General features: G+C 40.9%; 2 protein-coding genes and 1 pseudogene across 2 annotated transcripts; 1 reads left to right on the top strand and 2 right to left on the bottom strand.

Moving 5' to 3' along the window:
* Positions 1-2,606: 2,606 nt before the first annotated feature.
* On the bottom strand, positions 2,607-7,016 carry LOC121784995 (calcium-transporting ATPase 2, plasma membrane-type-like). The gene is made up of 5 exons (XM_042183312.1): positions 6,600-7,016; positions 3,794-5,947; positions 3,526-3,697; positions 3,142-3,443; positions 2,607-3,055 (listed from the first exon to the last, which is right to left on the bottom strand). Exons 1-5 carry the CDS (start codon positions 6,771-6,773, stop codon positions 2,807-2,809), a joined length of 3,051 nt encoding a protein of 1,016 aa, XP_042039246.1. The 5' UTR covers positions 6,774-7,016; the 3' UTR covers positions 2,607-2,806.
* Positions 7,017-7,817: 801 nt separating this feature from the next.
* LOC121784060 lies at positions 7,818-9,429 on the top strand (annotated as a pseudogene).
* Positions 9,430-10,066: 637 nt separating this feature from the next.
* On the bottom strand, positions 10,067-11,494 carry LOC121783276 (60S ribosomal protein L26-1-like). The gene is made up of 2 exons (XM_042181305.1): positions 10,889-11,494; positions 10,067-10,214 (listed from the first exon to the last, which is right to left on the bottom strand). Exon 1 carries the CDS (start codon positions 11,330-11,332, stop codon positions 10,892-10,894), a length of 441 nt encoding a protein of 146 aa, XP_042037239.1. The 5' UTR covers positions 11,333-11,494; the 3' UTR covers positions 10,067-10,214; positions 10,889-10,891.
* Between the last annotated feature and the right edge of the window lie 6,363 nt (positions 11,495-17,857).

Raw genomic sequence — 17,857 nt, 5'->3', positions numbered from 1 at the left:
GAGAAACTCACTATGGATCCATTTGATCCACAGGGAATCCTTCTTGGTATGAATGTTCCACAGGTTCCGAGCCAAGAGTGCCTTGTTCCACGCCCCGAGGTCCCGAAAGCCGAGTCCCCCTTCATCCTTCGGTAGGCAGAGTTCCTTCCAAGCCACCGGGGGGTATTTCGTACCCGAATGGAACTCACGGCATATAGAGATGATCCGGTCCCTCACGTTTGCCGGCAGGGGAAAGACTTATAGCCAGTAGCACTCAACTCCCTGTACAACAGAGCGCACAAGTTCAGTTTTACAGGCATAAGAAAGATTCTTACCTATCCACTTTTTGGTGAGGGATGCGATCTTCTCAATTAGCGGCGTGTAGTGCATGATGTTGAGCTTGCTCGATGCGAGGGACAATCCTAGGTACTTCACCGGCAGGGAACCTAACGGGAAGCTGAAAATGCTCTTGATCTCCTCCAAGTCCTGGGTTGGCAGCTTGCCGCCTGAAAAAAGGTTGGATTTATCCTTGTTGATCTCCAAGCCCGAGCAGCCCGAAAATTCCTCCATAGCATTCGCCAAGATCTCCATGGACATGTAGTCGCCCCTACTAAACAGCATAAGTTCATCTGCGAAGGCTAAGTGAGTAATCTTTTCTCTCGCACATTTTGCATGGAAATTAAAGTTGGAGTTCGTCGTTCGGGCTGCAAGCAAATGAGATAAGTATTCCATGCAAAAAATAAATAGAGTAGGAGACATAGGATCTCCCTGTCGAAGGCCCCTTTTGCCGGGGAAGAATCCGTGCGGGCTCCCGTTGATCGCGATCGAGAACCTAGGTGTCGTGACACACTGCATCACCCAATAGATAAACTTCGGGTGGAAGTTCAGCCCATGTAGGATGGATCTGAGGAAGTCCCAATCCGTAGTGCCGTATGCATTTCAGAGATCGATCTTGACCGTACACTTAGGAGCATTCTTCTTGTCCGCATATCCTCTCATAAGCTCTTGCGCGAGATGGATGTTATCCATGATATGCATTCCCGGAATGAATGTCGACTGTGCCATGTTCACCAGCTTGTTCAGTAGTGGCGCCATCCTCATCGACAGGATCTTCGTGATGATCTTGTAGAAGACGTTGAAGCAGGAGATAGGCCTATAATCGCCCACTGTTGGGTTGATTGAAGTCTTCGGAATCAGGGAAATCATCGTTGTGTTGAAGCTCTTCAACAACTGGCTTGTTTCAAAGAATTCCTTGACTGCATCAACCATGTCTTTGCCAACTCTCTCTCATTGCTTCTTGAAGAATGCCGAGGAGTAGCCATCTGGCCCCAGTGCCTTGTCATTCCTGATGTCAAACAAGGCTTCTTTGATCTCCTCGATCGTGATGGCTCGCAACCAAGTCCCTGCTATCCTCCTCACTCACAAGAGGGCCTTGTCTAATGATGTCCAACTTGATTGGTTCCGGCTCCTTCTTGGTTCCCAAGAGTGTTGAGTAGAATTCCACAAACTCACTGATAATTTCCTCTTGATCCCTTGTGATAGTGCCGTCTCTCCTATAGAGGAATGCAATGTAATTGCGTGAGTTGTTCCTATTAACAAGAGAATGGAAGAACGAATTACTACGATCACTAAGGAGTAAATGTTTGAATTTAGCTTTTTGCTTATAATACTCCCTTTCAGAATTCTCAAGGTAGGCAGTCTTCTTCTTCTGATTGGTGATCTAGACCTGAAGGGCTCGGTCTGTAGTGTCCCTGTCCGCCAGTTTTTGTAGCGCCTCAAGCTTTTCCCTGGCCTCCTTGGCCCTCTTTGATAGTTCACTGAACTCCTTGAAGTTGAACTCCTTGAGGTGCTTCTTAAATTCTTTTCCACGTACGGCGAGCACAAATTGTGCCTTCCCTTGGACATTGGTAGCCCAATTTTCTTCCACGAGCTTATTGAATCCTGCATGCTTGAGCCAAAAATTAAAGAATTTAAATGGATTTGGGTACGATACGATGTTACCAAAGAGGGTGGTGACGGCCGGTGAGTGGTCCGTGTACGCTCCCGATGGTAGAAACTCCGTACTAGCCAAGTATCCTTTGGTGAACCAAGCGTCATTGATCATGGCCCTATCAATCTTGTTTGATAGCGCACTTGGTAGTGCGGAGCTGTGGTGACATGAGGGAGTACTTATTTACATAGAAAGTGGAGTACATTAGTTCCGGTTTTAATGCCCAACGATATCATCCAACGGATTCTCCAAGTCATATTTTCCCTACCTTTTCTATTAACAAAGAAAAAAGAAATTAAGATGAAATCTTGGAATGGAGAGTCCATTGCAACACTCCTTTGGCTTCTTCAACAATGTTTTAGACTCAATTAGCATTTATACTTACATGGATAAAAAAATATAAACAAGTCATGACTAAAAAACTAATTTCTAAATAATTTCACGTGAAAAAAGTAACTTTATTTTGTGTTATTTTGTGTATAAGTGGAGAGAGTAAAGTAAGAGAGGGGGAATAAAGTAGAGATAAAGATATTTTTAATTTTAATAATGAGTCATCTTGATTGGGACAAATCAAAAAGAAAAGTGAGTCATTTTTAATGGGATTGAGGGAGTAATAGAAAGAAAAGGCAGTGGTAGATTGACCAATAGATCATCCAACTTTACATCAGAAATCATCCTTTACACAAATGAACTATACAAAGACAAAATATATATATTCCTAAGCTGCTAAACAAAATTATTACATGTCAAGAGGCTAAGAAAACCAAAATGCTACTTCTAGTTGCAAAGTCTTGATGATTAGTGCATGGTTCCTTCTTCCTTGAAGAAGAGCAGCAGTTAATTACTCATAGGAATGAGTGTTTTCAAGATAACAGCAATGGGCATGCCTAAGAAGCCTATGAATATGCTTGCTTTCCATTGCTCCATTGTGAGAGGAGTGGTGTTTGCAAATGTCCCTAGAAACTCCACAATTATGATCTGGAAAACGACCGTCAACCCAACAACAGAGGCGAATACGTGGTTGTTAAGTATCCCTTGAAGCACGTTTATCTTCTCCATCTCCCTCGAGTTCACCTCGTTGAACAGCTGCACAACCATTCAACGTCCAAGTAAATATGCATAATTACATTAATTTTAGCTACTTTGTTTTAGCATTGTTGAACAGAACTTACCTGGCAGAAGACAAAGGTGTTGAAGATGATGGTGTTGAGGATTAGGTCCGAGTTGGGGTAGTTTTCGATTTCGAAATAAGCCTTCCCATATGCTTGAAGGAACCATATGACCACAAACTGGTAGACTGATTGGCCAAAGATGTTCCTCCACATCACATTGCTGATGAAGTTGCCACTCCTTCCCACGGGGGCCTTCTCCATCAGCGCCTCGTTGGGAGGCTCCGTTGCTAGTGCAAGCGCCCCCAGCGTGTCCATGATCATGTTCACCCATAGCAGCTGGACTGCAGTCAGTGGTGCACTCCCTAAAATGGTCACAATTTTGCATCAGTATATATGCGTATAAGTTAAATGAAATTGTACTTATATAAAGGCATGATTTGTTACCAGTCAAACAAGCTGAAGTGAAGTTTACAATGAGGGCAACAATGTTGACAGTCAGCTGAAACTGCACAAACTTTTGGATGTTTACATATACTGAACGACCCCATTTTGCTACTGTGACAATGGTCGAGAAATTGTCATCCAAAATTATAACATCAGCACTCTCTTTAGCCACCTAAATCCAATCACAAAATGGAAACTTTCTCAATTAAAAACAAAATGGGAATTCTTATTCATGTACTAACATTGAAAGGGAAGTTAAATACTTCACCTCAGTTCCAGCAATGCCCATTGCTAGTCCAATATCTGCTTCATGAAGCGCGGGAGCATCGTTCGTCCCATCACCGGTCACAGCCACAACCTCGTTGAACGTGGTTCTCAAGTGCCTCACCAGCGTATGCTTATCCAGTGGCGAAGAACGAGCCATCACCTGGATCTTGGGGATCAATTGGTGCAATTCCTTCAAACTCTTCTCGCGAAAGTCGGGACCTTCTATCGCAATCCCATCATCTGTAAGAATCCCACACTCTCTAGCAATAGCCTTTGCAGTGTTGATGTTGTCTCCGGTGACCATCCGGACAGTGACACCAGCCGATCGACACAGAGCAACGGACTCCCTCACCCCGGGCCGGACAGGGTCCTTGATCCCCACAATGCCTATCAGAGTGAATCCAGAGGCAGGGATGGAATCCTGTTCGTCGAAGTCATCCTCGAGCTCCACGTACGCGAGGCATAGAGTTCGAAGAGCCTCGTTCGCAAACTGCTCAATAGTTTCCTTCAAATGATTGAAATATGCATTATCCAAATCCACCACCTCCCCCTTCTGATTCAGCACACTGCTGCAGCAAGCCAGGATGATCTCCGAGGCCCCCTTCGTGTGAGCTCGTAGGCCCCCGGGAACCGCCACCACCACTCCCATCCTCTTCTTAGTCGAATTAAACGGCTCAACTTTCAATATCTTACACCCCTGCCTCTCCCCTTGAAAATCCCCCCCGAGCGACAGCCCAAACTCGAGTATCGCAGCCTCAGTCGGAGTCCCAAGAATCTCGCGCCTCTCTTCCTTGTTCACCACCACCTCCCCGCCCGTATTGGTGAAGATCGACTGCAAGAGCGTCCTCACCACCGACTGCGGGAGCTCAGAGCACAAAGCAGAGGCGTGCTCTGGCTTCGTGATCTCCTTCACATTCATACAAATGCAAGCCTTCACCACAGTCATGTGGTTCGTCGTGAGAGTTCCCGTCTTGTCACTACAGATACTAGTCGCGGACCCCATGGTCTCACACGCAGCGAGATGGCGAACGAGCGCCTTATCGTTCATCATCTTTTTCATCGCGAAAGCAAGGCTAAGCGTCACAGCAAGGGGGAGCCCTTCAGGGACTGCAACAACGACGATGGTGACAGCTATAGCGAAATACTCGAGAAGCTCAAGCGCATCATCACCCGACCAAACCAAACTAGTCCCATCTCCCCATTTCCGAGCAACAAGCTTCTGAACAAGCACAGCAAATGTAACAACCGCAAAAGCAAGACCAATCTTCCCAATTATGGTGGCAACTCCATTGAGCTTCACCTGGAGAGGCGTCTCGTCGTCGCCTCCTTCACTCAGCTTCTCCATCAGCTTCCCCCACTGCGTCCTCATCCCGACGGTAGTGACCATCATTTTACAAGTCCCATCCTGCACCTTCGTCCCTGACAACAGAAAAGGATGCTCACTGTTAACCATAACCGGCTCGCTCTCACCGGTCAAACTCGACTCGTCTATCAAGACCGAGAATCCGGAGAGGAAAACGCCATCAGCAGGGACTTGATCGCCGATGGACAGATGCACGATGTCTCCGGGGAGAAGCTCGTATATCGATATCTTTTGCCTGTAACCGTTTCTGGTGACGTGTACATTGATCTTCTTCTTCTCCTTATCCAAATCTCTAAACTGCAGCGACTGGCGGTAGTCGCTGGAGGCGGTAACAAACACGACCAGTAAAATGCTGGCGGCGATGCCGAGGCCGTCGTGGGCGCCGCGGGGCCAGCCTTCGGTGGCGATGCCGACAACGAGGGAGACGAGGGCGCAGGCGGCGAGGATCATGAGGGTCATGTCGTGGAGGGCCTCCCAGACGAAGTGGAGGAAGCTGCGGGGGGGGCTTTCTTGGAACTTGTTGAGGCCGTAGAGGGCTTGGCGGCGGGGGAGGTCGGCAGTGGAGAGCCCGGAGTAGGCGTCGGCGGCGAGCTTGTCTGCGAGGCCGGCGACGCCGCCGTGGAGGCGGAGCTTCTTGAGGTCGTGGCTTTCCACGATGAAGCCTAGCTCTCCGGCGCAGATCTTGAATCCGGCGGCTTCGACTTCGTCGGGGATGGTGTAGTTGCTCATCTTCGCGCCTTTTATGAATTCGAATGCGGCTTTGGAGACGAGAACTGCTATCCTCAATTTCTCCTGAAATCGTCACAACTTATTGTGTTAATGGTTTGATAGAGTTATTGGTCGTTAATATCACAAACTTTGACTTAATTTCGGATTTTTTTTGCAATCATATTTATAGTTAAAAATACATGAACTTTGGAATGGAATATTAATTGGCTGGTCGGATAATCAAGGTCGACTCATTGAACTTGAAAAGTAACGATGAGTTCCACGCAAATATTGTGATTTAACTTCAGTCCAAATAAAATTAGAGCTCGCGTCCAAATACAACATGTTTGGTAGGATAAATAACTCATCTAGTGATGAAATTGTATGAACAAAAATGTCATTTTTTCCATAGAATTCCATCCCTAGAGTTTATTAGTCATCTTCATCGAATTTTCTCCTCTTCTTTCGATTATATGAGTTGGCAAAGGTCATGCATGTTTGATTTCTGCAAAATTTTGAATTATGGAAATTCTCTAACATGGTCAATATAACTAGTTTTGAGGTCGTTGGAATATCTGAAATTCGAATAAAGTTTGTGATATTAACAAGCAATAAACAGATGAGAAAAGAAAAGGGAGAAAAAAAAACAGAGACATGATTTTAATAGGACATTATCTGTGAAAATAAAAAAAATGTAGATTTGAGATTGGGTTGAATAAGGGAAAATGGAAGCAACCTGGTTGGTTTTGCGCATTTGAGCAGCCTCATGACGTTTGGCGATATTAGCGGTGAATCGGAATCGTCTTTTGGGATTCTTGACGACGCCGCAGAGATCGCGCCACCGCTGCAGCACCTCCGTCGACGAATGCTTCGGCTGAAGCTCCCATTTCTCACACAGTAAACTCTCCATTTCAATTTCTTATTTTCTTCAAATTAAATACTTCTTTTTTCTCCCTGAACAAGTCATTGCATTTCAGCTTAAATAAAAACTCAAAAGAAAGGAACTTGCTGCTCAATTTTCTTAAAAACATAAATCGATGGAAACAACCACCAAAAGGCAACGAAGTTTCCTAGCATTTTCCTCAAAAAGAGATTAAAAAAAATTTACTGAGTGGAAAACGATGAACCGATTTCTTTTGTGGGTAAATTACAGCGGCGCGCGATTAACGGGGATGGACATATGTATTTGAGGTAAATGGTTAATAAGATATTTAAATACGACTATTGCGCTGAGCTGATGCTCCCTTCCACCCAGTAGATTGTTTCCACGTGGCAATTTAGTTGATTTACTGATTAATTTAGGAATGAAAAAGACATGTAAATTTTCTTTGGATATAATTGTGTTACGCGTTTCAAACACGGGGTGAAAATAAAGGCACAATTCGCCACCATTTTCCACTTCCTAAGTTAGGGGCGTTTTTTTGGACGTAGGTATACCCTACTTCCGCGCTTTGGAAAGACCCAAGAAATTCAGTAATTGTAGTCGTTCATATCTATATTATATTTGCAATTTCTTTTAGATTTACACACCCCCTACATTCACGACATAACAAATAATTTAGCTCTAAAGGAAAATAAGAATGTATTGCTTCATAGAACTTGTGTGTATAACGAACTATATATCCATGATCACCTATCGATATATATCATGCTAGAGTTAAATTAAAGTTTAACGAACCGATAATAAAGCATCGTATATGCAAATAGGATCACGAGCAATGTGATATTCACCCATCTTTCTATCACATTTCATTCATGGCCACATAAGGATATCTTTCCGTTGGTGTGTCACGCTCACCGTTGGTGCATCTATGACCTACTTCTTGAATCAATTTCCTTGGTTGATTCCTTATATCTGACTAAGTGTACGTCAAGTTCAATGTGCTTAGAATGAAGAAAACCTATACTATTATTTGAGGTACTTGCATTTGTAGTCCTAGCTCAATTAGAAGTGATGGACATTGAGACTATCTTCTTCAACATATCGATGCATATGTTCGAATTGAGGCATCCATCCACTAGTCCATCTCGTTGCCATCCAAACAAAAATTGGCTGAAAATAGCATACAATCACCGACGAATGAATCTTACTCAGGAATGAAAAGCCAACTGAGAAGCCATAATGTCGTACAAATAGAAGGGAATGATTCTTAATGGATCCATTTTTGAAAATAAAGATGGAGAACATAATGAAAATTAAACCAAAGGGGAGACTTATACAAGTTTGAAGAAGTGATAAAAGAAAGGCAAACATGAAAATGGTGAAGACAATGAAACTAGTCTTTTAAATACTCCATGAAACACCATGGCTTATAAGTTATAACGATTCTAGTGTAGAAAACTATCTCCGGTTATAAAATTTTGTATAAAAATGCCAAAATGGGGAATATAAATTACTACTACTATAATTAAATTTAATCTTAAAATTAATACTATAAGTTAATCCTCAATTGCTTTTTTTCCAGATCTTCTAACCAGAGATTACCTCTCCGATCACAAATTTTCGGTCTCCACCTGCACTGAATCTGGAGTGGTATATACACCCTTTACTTCGGACAACCTTAATTTGTAAACAAATTTATAGAGGAATTTGTCTTCTTCTTGTGATTGCAGAGCTTGACATCATCCACAGTGAAAAAGGGAGGATACTCATCTGGTGATGTGCAACTCCAGTATGCATCCAACAACACCGCAGCTGATCTCAAAGTCGACACCGAATCTAATGTCCGATGCTCAAACTTATCAAACAAGCTAATTTCATCTCAATTTTAGTACTTTTTTTTCCTGATCCCCTGTTTTGGCGTTGGCAGATTGCAGCAACGCTGTCCGTTGCAGATATTATTCAATCATCGAAGACCATTGCATCGCTGAAATACCCAAATTATGATTCCGGCAAGGTGCTTTTTCATTCATCAATTTATAAGTATGATTTCAGCAACCTCTGATTCCTCTCTCTAGTTATGGTTGTGCAGTTGGAGTTTCAATACTTTCAACCTCATGCATCCTTAACTGCTTCAGTTAGTCTGCACCAAACCCCTCCTATCAACTTCTCAGCCACCCTCGGCACGCCCACCTTCGCCTTGGGCGCAGAGGCAGCCTACGAGACTTCCTACCGTAAGCTCACAAAACACACTGCAGGCATCACCGTCACCAAGCCCGACTCATGTGCCTCAATAACTTTGTTAAGTGCTAAGCAAGTGATCTTATTATATATAGTTGGTTTTGGGATGTGATTTGAGTGTTGTGCCTCTTCTTGTAGGGGCGCGACAAAGGGGACATGCTAACGGCATCATTCATACACTATGTGGATCAGTCGAAGAGGAGCGCTGCTGGAGGGGAGATCGCTAGGAAGTTCTCGACCAACCACAACACGTTCACGGTGGAAGGGTCTTACGCTCTTGATGACCTCATGCACGTCAAGTTCAAGCTCAATAATCATGGCACCTTGGACTGTTTTGCAGCACCAAATCATAAGGAAATCTGTTATAACTATATCGAGTGAGCTTGACACCAAGGCACTAAACAAAATCCCCAAATTTGGAGTTTGTTTTGCTCTGAGACCTTAAGATGTTTGAGGCAAATTTTTTGGTTTTTTTTCAAGAAATAAGCAATCTGCTGCAGGGTAGTTATTTTTTGCATTTTCGCCATATCATTTGCAGAGGCGTTTTTGGAATGAGGAATATTGTTTTAGATTAATATTACGCAATATTACTGTCAGGGCTGACAAATCGTGCGTATTAGGTCGTTATCGTGTCGACACGATAAGGACACCATCCAATAAGGATAAAGACGAACACGACCCGTTAAGAAAATCTCAGACACGAACGACCTGCTACCCTCAAACCCGAACACGACACGAACCTATTAACAACACGAACCATCTTGGGTCAACACGATACGAACATGACAAGGCACGATAACGATACTATAACTACATGACCTGATAACACGGTAAAAATATAATAACAAAATAACAACTACTCACGATTTAAAAATTATATAACCTTGAATCTGATTAGGAACTTGAAATCTAATTACACAATCTAGTTTGATGAATAATAAGATCAATAGATTCATACTTCATAACAACAAAATCCAACACGAACACGACATGAAATTTTGGTATTTAAAATAATAGTAAAAATCAATAATATTAAAACATAATTTCTTAACAAGTAACACGACACGAACACAACACGAACCCAATAAGCCTTGACCCAAACCCATTAATTTCGTGCGGGTTCGTGTCGTGTTATCATATCGTGCCAAAAATTGCCAATGCTTCGAGTTCCTGCTCTGTTTTCTTGTCTCATATGGCTGTCTCACAATTGATGATCAAGTACTCGGATGCCTAAGATGTTGTGAGCAAACGTTATTCCAAATTTTGATTTTTCAAATCTAGTACTGTTACTCTAAAAATGTCTAATTTCTTACTACATAAATTGGATTTATCAATTATATTTCGATTGTAACTTAACTGGATCGCAAATAATTTCATACTCTCGTCCCATTCAAGAAAATGACTTTTTTATATTTAGAATATCAAAACAATTTAAAAAACAATGGAACATTAAAAAAAATTTATATTATATGATAATATGGTATATAAACATTAAAAAACAATGGAACATTTTCATACTTACTAAAGTAAATAATTTCTCAAAAAATATGAAGATCTCCCAAAAATATTTACAGTATAATTTTATATTTCAAGCAAAAAAAACACATTTCAACTGAACATAAAAAAGTGAATAAAATTTGTGATATTATTATTATTTCAATTGAAACTACTAAACGAAATAATTAGGTCTAAACGAAATCAAACAAATAATTAGGTCTAAACGAAATCTCATCCAGAAACAAAATTCACACACAGATCAAAGACCAAAAACGTGAATTATGAATATAGCTAATACAGTCATCACAGAAGTGAAACAAAATCCATCAAAATCACATAACATAACTTGGTTTCTCTCATCGAAACAGATCCAAAATTTAACAACCGTTTTAAAAAAGACGACGAACCTCCTAATCGATAGTCTGCATGATGTCCTCGGCGGTGAACTTGGTGCCCTTGTCCTTGTCCGCGACGGCGCGCCCCTTCTCCTTGCGGTCGAGCAGCGATTTCCGGTCCTTATCGAGGCGGAGCTTGGTAATCACGACCTTGGACGGGTGGATCCCGACGTTGACCGTGGATCCGTTAACCTTCTCCCTTGTGATGCGCTCGATGTGGATCACCCACTTCTTACGGTACACCTGGACGACCTTTCCCTCTCGCCCCTTGTAGGTGCCGCGCACCACCTGGACCTCGTCGTCCTTGCGCACCGGCATCGAGCGGACGCTGTACTTGGTGCGGAGGTCGCCGGAGAGCGGCGCGCTCATGATGACGCGGCGGACGCTGGACGGCGCCGTGAAATGAGCCTTGCGGCTCTTGCGCCGGGAGGACGACACTCTGGGGTTGTACTTCATCTTACCTTACCTTCTCTGTCGCCGCCGCCGCTGGTGATCGGTGAATTTGGGGGTGGGTAGTGGAGGCTGAGATTGTTAGGTTTTGGGGCATATATTTAGGAAATGCTAACGGCGTCGTTTAGGCCAGGGTTTGTTTTTGGCTTTAGGGCTTTGCATTTTGTTGTTGTGGGCTTATGGCTTGAGGTATATTGTTTTTAGTTAGTTTGTATGTTGAGATTTTAAAAAATACTTATTCCGAAATATTCATGACTAATAAATTAGAGAAATTGGCATACTTCTTTGTAGAAGTTGATGTAACTTGTTTTGTGGAAAATGAGTACACACTGCAAATACTCAGTTATTCTCTTAGTTATTTAAAGATACATTTTGACTTAGCACGAATTTTAAGAAATTGTTTGATTTTATAAATGAAATGAGTTAAAAAGTTTGTAGAATGTGAGTTCCAATTATATACTATCCCTCCGTCCAATTTTAGCAGGCCCGTTGACTTTTCTGCACTCATTTTATAAAAATGATAATAGTTAAAGTGGAGAAATGGTAAGGTAAAAGTGAGAATAATATTGAGAAGATAGTCTAAAATGTCATTTTTTTCACACGATTTTCTATCTTTTATCTATGTATTTTCCATTTATTAGGAACTTTACTTGACATACTTAATAAAGTGTAATCCTTTTATGACTACATAATAATATACTCTTGCGCCACAACTTAGTATGGATTTTATAGGACGAAAGAAGTAAAACTACAATTTAAGTGAAATATAATAATTGCACATGCCATTTACTTTCCAAATTAAAGTAAGAGTGAATTACGCAAATGGTCCTTGTATTATGCGTTTTGTCGTAAATGGTACCTAAATTTTAAAAATATCATGGATAGTCCTTGAACTAAGATGTAATCACATTTATGGTACTTTTCACTATTCATCATAATTTTACACCTAAAATGCCACACGGTATGAAGGACATTTTTGGACTTTCATATCTAGGTACTAATTTTGATATTTTCTTTATCTCTCTCTAGTATTGAATATGATATTTTCTTATAATTTAATTATCTAAAATGATATTATTCACTTCACTTTTTCAATCACTTTATGTCGGATCTTCTTTTTCTCTCCTTCTCAAAAACTTTTAGAAAGTACAAAATTAAAATAAAAAATAGTATGAAATTCAATTAAAATTATAAAGTAATTGTTAAAATAGTTCGTAGAAAAATTTAATTTTGATTATGATTTGATTTTTTTAATATTAAAAATTTTTATTTTTTAATTAACGCAAAACAATTTAATTTTTAATTAATCCCTATTTTTTAATATTTAATATTAAAAAAATAATCAAATCAGAATCAAAATTAAATTTAGCTACAAGTTATTTTGATAATTAAATTTATAATTTTAAATTTTATTCCATAAAAATTTCATAGTAGTATTTTTTTATTTTAATTTTGTACTTTCTAAAAGATTTAGAGAAGGAGAGAGAAAGATGATCCGACATAAAGTGATTGAAAAAGTGAAGTGAATAATATCATTTTAGGTACTTAAACTATAAGAAAATATCATATTCAGTACTAGAGAGAGATAAAGAAAGTATCAAATCCAGTACCTAGATATGAAAGTCAAAAAAATGTTCTTCATGCCTTGGGGGCATTTTGGGTGTAAAATTGTGATAAATAGTAAAAAAAGTACCATAAATGTGATTACACCTTTGCTCATGAACTACCACGACATTTTTAAAGTTTAGGTACTATTTGAGTGCAAAACACATAGTTTAGGGACCATCTAGGCTCATTTGCGTACAACATGTAGCGCAGGTTAACCTGAGTTGGCAAGATTAAGAGCATCCACAGTGGGGCGGACGATAGCGCACCTGATGCATCGAGCGCGCTATCGTCCGCTACTGTGGCTCCGCGGACGACGGACGATGCATCGCCCGCGCCCTACGCTTAGTCCGCGGCGATAGAGCATCGTCCGCGCCATCGTCCGCCCACTGTGTGCGTCGTGGACGATGGCGCGGACGATGCAACGCGTTTTTGTTTTGTTTTTAATTCGAATTTTGTCTATTTAAACCTCAATTGTTATTCTATTTTTCATACGAACATTTCTCGCATCTCTCATTTCTCTCATCTCTCACTTTTCTCCATCTCACAAACCAAAATGAACCACGACGACGACCGGAGTTCCTCGGAGGACGGTAGTCCGACCTTCTCTTAAGCCTTAAATGCAGTCGTGCACGATGCAATGGCGAAATGCTTAGCCATAATGCAACGCGAGGAGGCGGCGGCAGCGGAGCAGATCCGCAGGCCTATTCGACGTCGGACGTTTGTCCCACGCGAACACGACGTAGCTCACGAACGTCTATTTGCATACTATTTTTCCGAGCAACCACGGTGGGGCCCGACGGTTTTCCGCTGCCGGTTTAGAATGTCTCATTACCTTTTTCTCAGCATTGTCCAGACGTTGGAGTCATGTGATGAATACTTCCAGTATCGGGAAGATGGCATCGGCAGACCCGGACTTACGCCGTTGCACAAGTGCATAGTTGCACTCCGTCAGTTGGCCTACGGCACCAACGCTGACATGTTCGACGAGTACCTCCACGTCGGGGATACAACAGGCCACGAGTGCCTGAAGAGATTTTGTAGGGGAGTTTGCGAAAGCCGACAGCTGTAGATTGCCAGGGCCTAATGAGAATGCACGAGACGGCGCACGACTTTCCTGGGATGCTAGGGAGCATCGACTGTATGCACTAGGAGTGGAAGAATTGTCCGACGGCGTGGAGAGGCCAATTCACTAGTGGATACAAGGGCAGCCCGACGATGATCCTCGAAGCCGTCGCTGACCATCGGCTCTGGATCTGGCATGCTTACTTCGGTGTAGCCGGGTCGAACAACGACATCAACGTCCTCAACTCATCCACCCTCTTCACCGAGCAATGCAACGGCAACGGCCCGATCATCGAGTTCACTGCCAACAGGCGCCAATACCACATGGGGTACTACTTGGCTGATGGCATATACCCAAGGTGGCCTGTTTTTCTGAAGACGATCAGCTGCCCAATTGGTGAGAAGAGAGTTTTATTTGAGCAAAAGCAGGAGGCAGCGAGGAAGGATGTGGAGCGGGCATTTGGTGTGCTCCAAGCACGGTGGACAATAGTGAAAGGGCCAGGCCGTCTCTGGTTCAAGGAAGTCCTCGCCGATGTCATGTATGCGTGCATAATCTTGCACAACATGATAGTTAACATGAAGGTGGGAGCATCACCGATTGGACCGATGACTAAAGTGCATCTAGCTCCTCCAGCACGGCGACCGAGCCCCCCCGCTCGAGGATTACCGATGGGCTTCAATGAGGTTCTATCTAGACAGGCTTCAATGCGCAACCAACACGACCATGCGCAGCTCATGAACGACATGGTTGAAGAAGTGTGGGCCCGTAACCGCCGTCGATGAGTTTGCATTTTTTTTAATTCGCATTGTAATGTATTAATTTTATAAATGAAATGAAAGTTTTCCCCAATTTTTGTAGTTATTTAAGTATTCGAATAGAAGAAAATGCTTTGGGCGCTCCTTAGGGCGCTCCACTGCAGGTGGAAGGGTAGGAGGATAAAATGCTGACGTGGTTGCGCATAGGCGGGCTTTAGGGCGCCCTAAGGGGCGCCCCAGTACAGGGGGAAGGGTAGGAGGATAAAATGCTGACGTGGTTGCGCATAGGCGGGCTTTAGGGCAAAAGCAGGAGGCGGCGAAGAAGGATGTGGAGCGGGCATTTGGTGTGCTCCAAGCACGGTGGGCAATAGTGAAAGGGCGCTCCTTAGGGCGCCCCACTGTGGATGCTCTAAAGTAATGTAATGTATCAATTATATTTTTTACTTTGTTCGTCCTAGCCTAAGTGAGGTGTATTTCTAATTGGTTGTTCCAATTTAAGCGAGTTATTTTTATGGAGAAGAAAAAGTATTTTCATGCTTTGGTGCATAATCCAAGTATTTTCAATCTTGTAGTTGTTGGTGAGTAAAAATATAGCCAATAGAAATATTTTTTAATATTTTTAAAAAACATTTAGTAATATCAAAACAAGAATGTAATCAAATGGAAACTTTAAAAATTGTACAAACTCTAAACTATGATCAGTATCATTAAAAAATGTCAACAGATGACAAAATAGTATCAACAGAAAATGTCAACACAATGTCAACTGTTGATGTTGTGTTGACATTTTTTGTTGCTACTATTTTGTCATATGTTGATATTTTTTAATGGTCCAGATCATAGTTTGAAGTTTGTACAATAATGAGTTTGCATTTTATCGTACCCTATCAAAACAATACTATAGTTTTAGTTGTAGTTGTGGTGAGTAGAGATATAGCCAATAGATTTTTTTTTATAGTACTTAAAAAAACACTTAGGACCTGTTTAGGTTGTGGGTTATGGCAAGAAATAGGTTTAATTCTAACTAATTATGGGTGTTTAGGTTCTAGTTTCAAAAGTGGGCAGCCCTAGTTTCAAATGAAGTTGAATTTTTCAGTTTGCCCCACTGAAATTAGTTTCTCTCCCCCCCCCCCCAAATTGCAGCATTCATTCCAGAATACAGTTGCAAAATCACTGGTAAGCAAATCAAACCCATCAATTAAATTTTAAAATTAAAATTTAGAAACGTTGACATCAAGTTTTGTACTTCCTCCGTCCTAAGATATTAGACTCATTTCTTTTGGCATAAGAATTTAAGAGGTGTTGTTTAGTGATGTAAATGGAGTTGGTAATAAAGTAAATTTTTACCGTAAATAGAAATGACTCAAGTATTTTGGGACATCCCAAAGTGGTATACGAGTCTAAGGCCATCCACAATGGGGCGGACGATATCGGGCGCGCTATCGTCCGCCCCATTGTGGATGGCCTTAGACTCGTATACCACTTTGTGATGTCCCAACATACTTGAGTCATTTCTATTTACGGTAAAAATTTACTTTATTTGGCATCAGGTGCGCTATCGTCCGCCACTGTGGCACCGCGGACGACGGACGATGCAACGCGTTTTAGTTTTTTTTTAAAATTCAAAAATTTTGTTATATATATACCTCAACTTCACTTTTCATTTGTAACTTTTCGATTAACTTTTAAACTCTCAAATTACGCTATAAAATGGATTCAGGTGGATACTCAAGTCCTACTTTTTTTAAAATCAATGAATTTCTTGCCGTTCTTTTAGTTAATCGCTGTGTTTTTTTAATAAGTTTGCATTTATATATTTAAAAACATTTAAATTAAATAACAAAACAATAGTAAAATGCTTAGGGCGCCTCTTAGGGCGCGCCTTAGGGCGCTCCACTGCAGGTGGAAGGGCATGACGATAAAATGATGACGTGGCGGTGCAAAGGGCGCGCCTTAAGGTGCTCCATTGTGGATGGCCTAATATCTTGGGACGGAGGGAGTATCTATGAATCTAAACACCCAAATTTGGTTATAAAACTGTGGACCTTACTTGGCCAAATGTAATCAAAGTTTTTAATTCTACCCAACCCATACCAAACAACTTGAACATGAACATGTCCTTAGCAATATCATAACAACATAATTTTAGTTTGGCACACAAGTTTTAATTTGACACTATCATTTCCAATTTTCTTCAGAATATATTTTAGGGGAAGATTGAAATAAATTAATAGTTTATATATTTGTTATAAGAGTGAACTACAAAAATGGTCCCTAGACTATGGGTTTATCTCGCTCATAGTCCTTGGACTTTAAAAATATCTCCAGACATCCCTGGACTAAGGGTTTATCTCAAATTTGGTCATTTTGCCATTTTTTGATACGAAAAATACCTTTTTGAACATTTGGGCAATTTGGTCTTTTTACACTTTTAACATTTTAAATCTGATATTATTTCAGTGATGTACTAAATCTGATATTATTTTAAAATTATCATTCTTTTTCCTTTTTGTCATCCTTCACTTTGTTTCATTATTTTAATATTAGATTTAATTTTATAAAATTTAAATTTAAATTTTGATTTTAAAATATCAGTAAATTTTTATTAATTATTAAAAGTGTAAGAAGACCAAATTGCCTAAATGCTCAAAAGGGTATTTTTCGTATAAAAAAATGGCAAAATGATCAAATTTGAGATAAATCCTTAGTCTAGGGATGTCTAGCGATATTTTTAAAGTCCATGGACTATGAGCGAGATAAACCCATAGTCCAGGGACCATTCTTATAGTTCACTTTTGTTATAAAAAAGAGTGAACTACGCAAGTGGTCCCTAAACTATGCGTTTCGCACGCAAACGGTCCCTGGACTTTAAAAATATCATGGGTAGTCCTTGAACTAAGGTGTAATCACATTCATGATACGTTTTCACTATTCATCACAATTTTGCACTAAAAATACCCCCAAGGAATGAAGGGCATTTTTGGACATTCATATTTAGGTACTAAATATGCTATTTTCTCTATCTATCTACTAGTATTATATACTAGAGTGAACTACATAAATGGTACTTGATCTTTCTCTGTCGTACGCAAATGGTACCTGATC

This window comes from Salvia splendens, chromosome 21 (genome assembly GCF_004379255.2).
Source record: "Salvia splendens isolate huo1 chromosome 21, SspV2, whole genome shotgun sequence".
NCBI classification, from domain to species: domain Eukaryota; kingdom Viridiplantae; phylum Streptophyta; class Magnoliopsida; order Lamiales; family Lamiaceae; genus Salvia; species Salvia splendens.
This window is presented reverse-complemented; position numbering and strand designations above follow the sequence as displayed.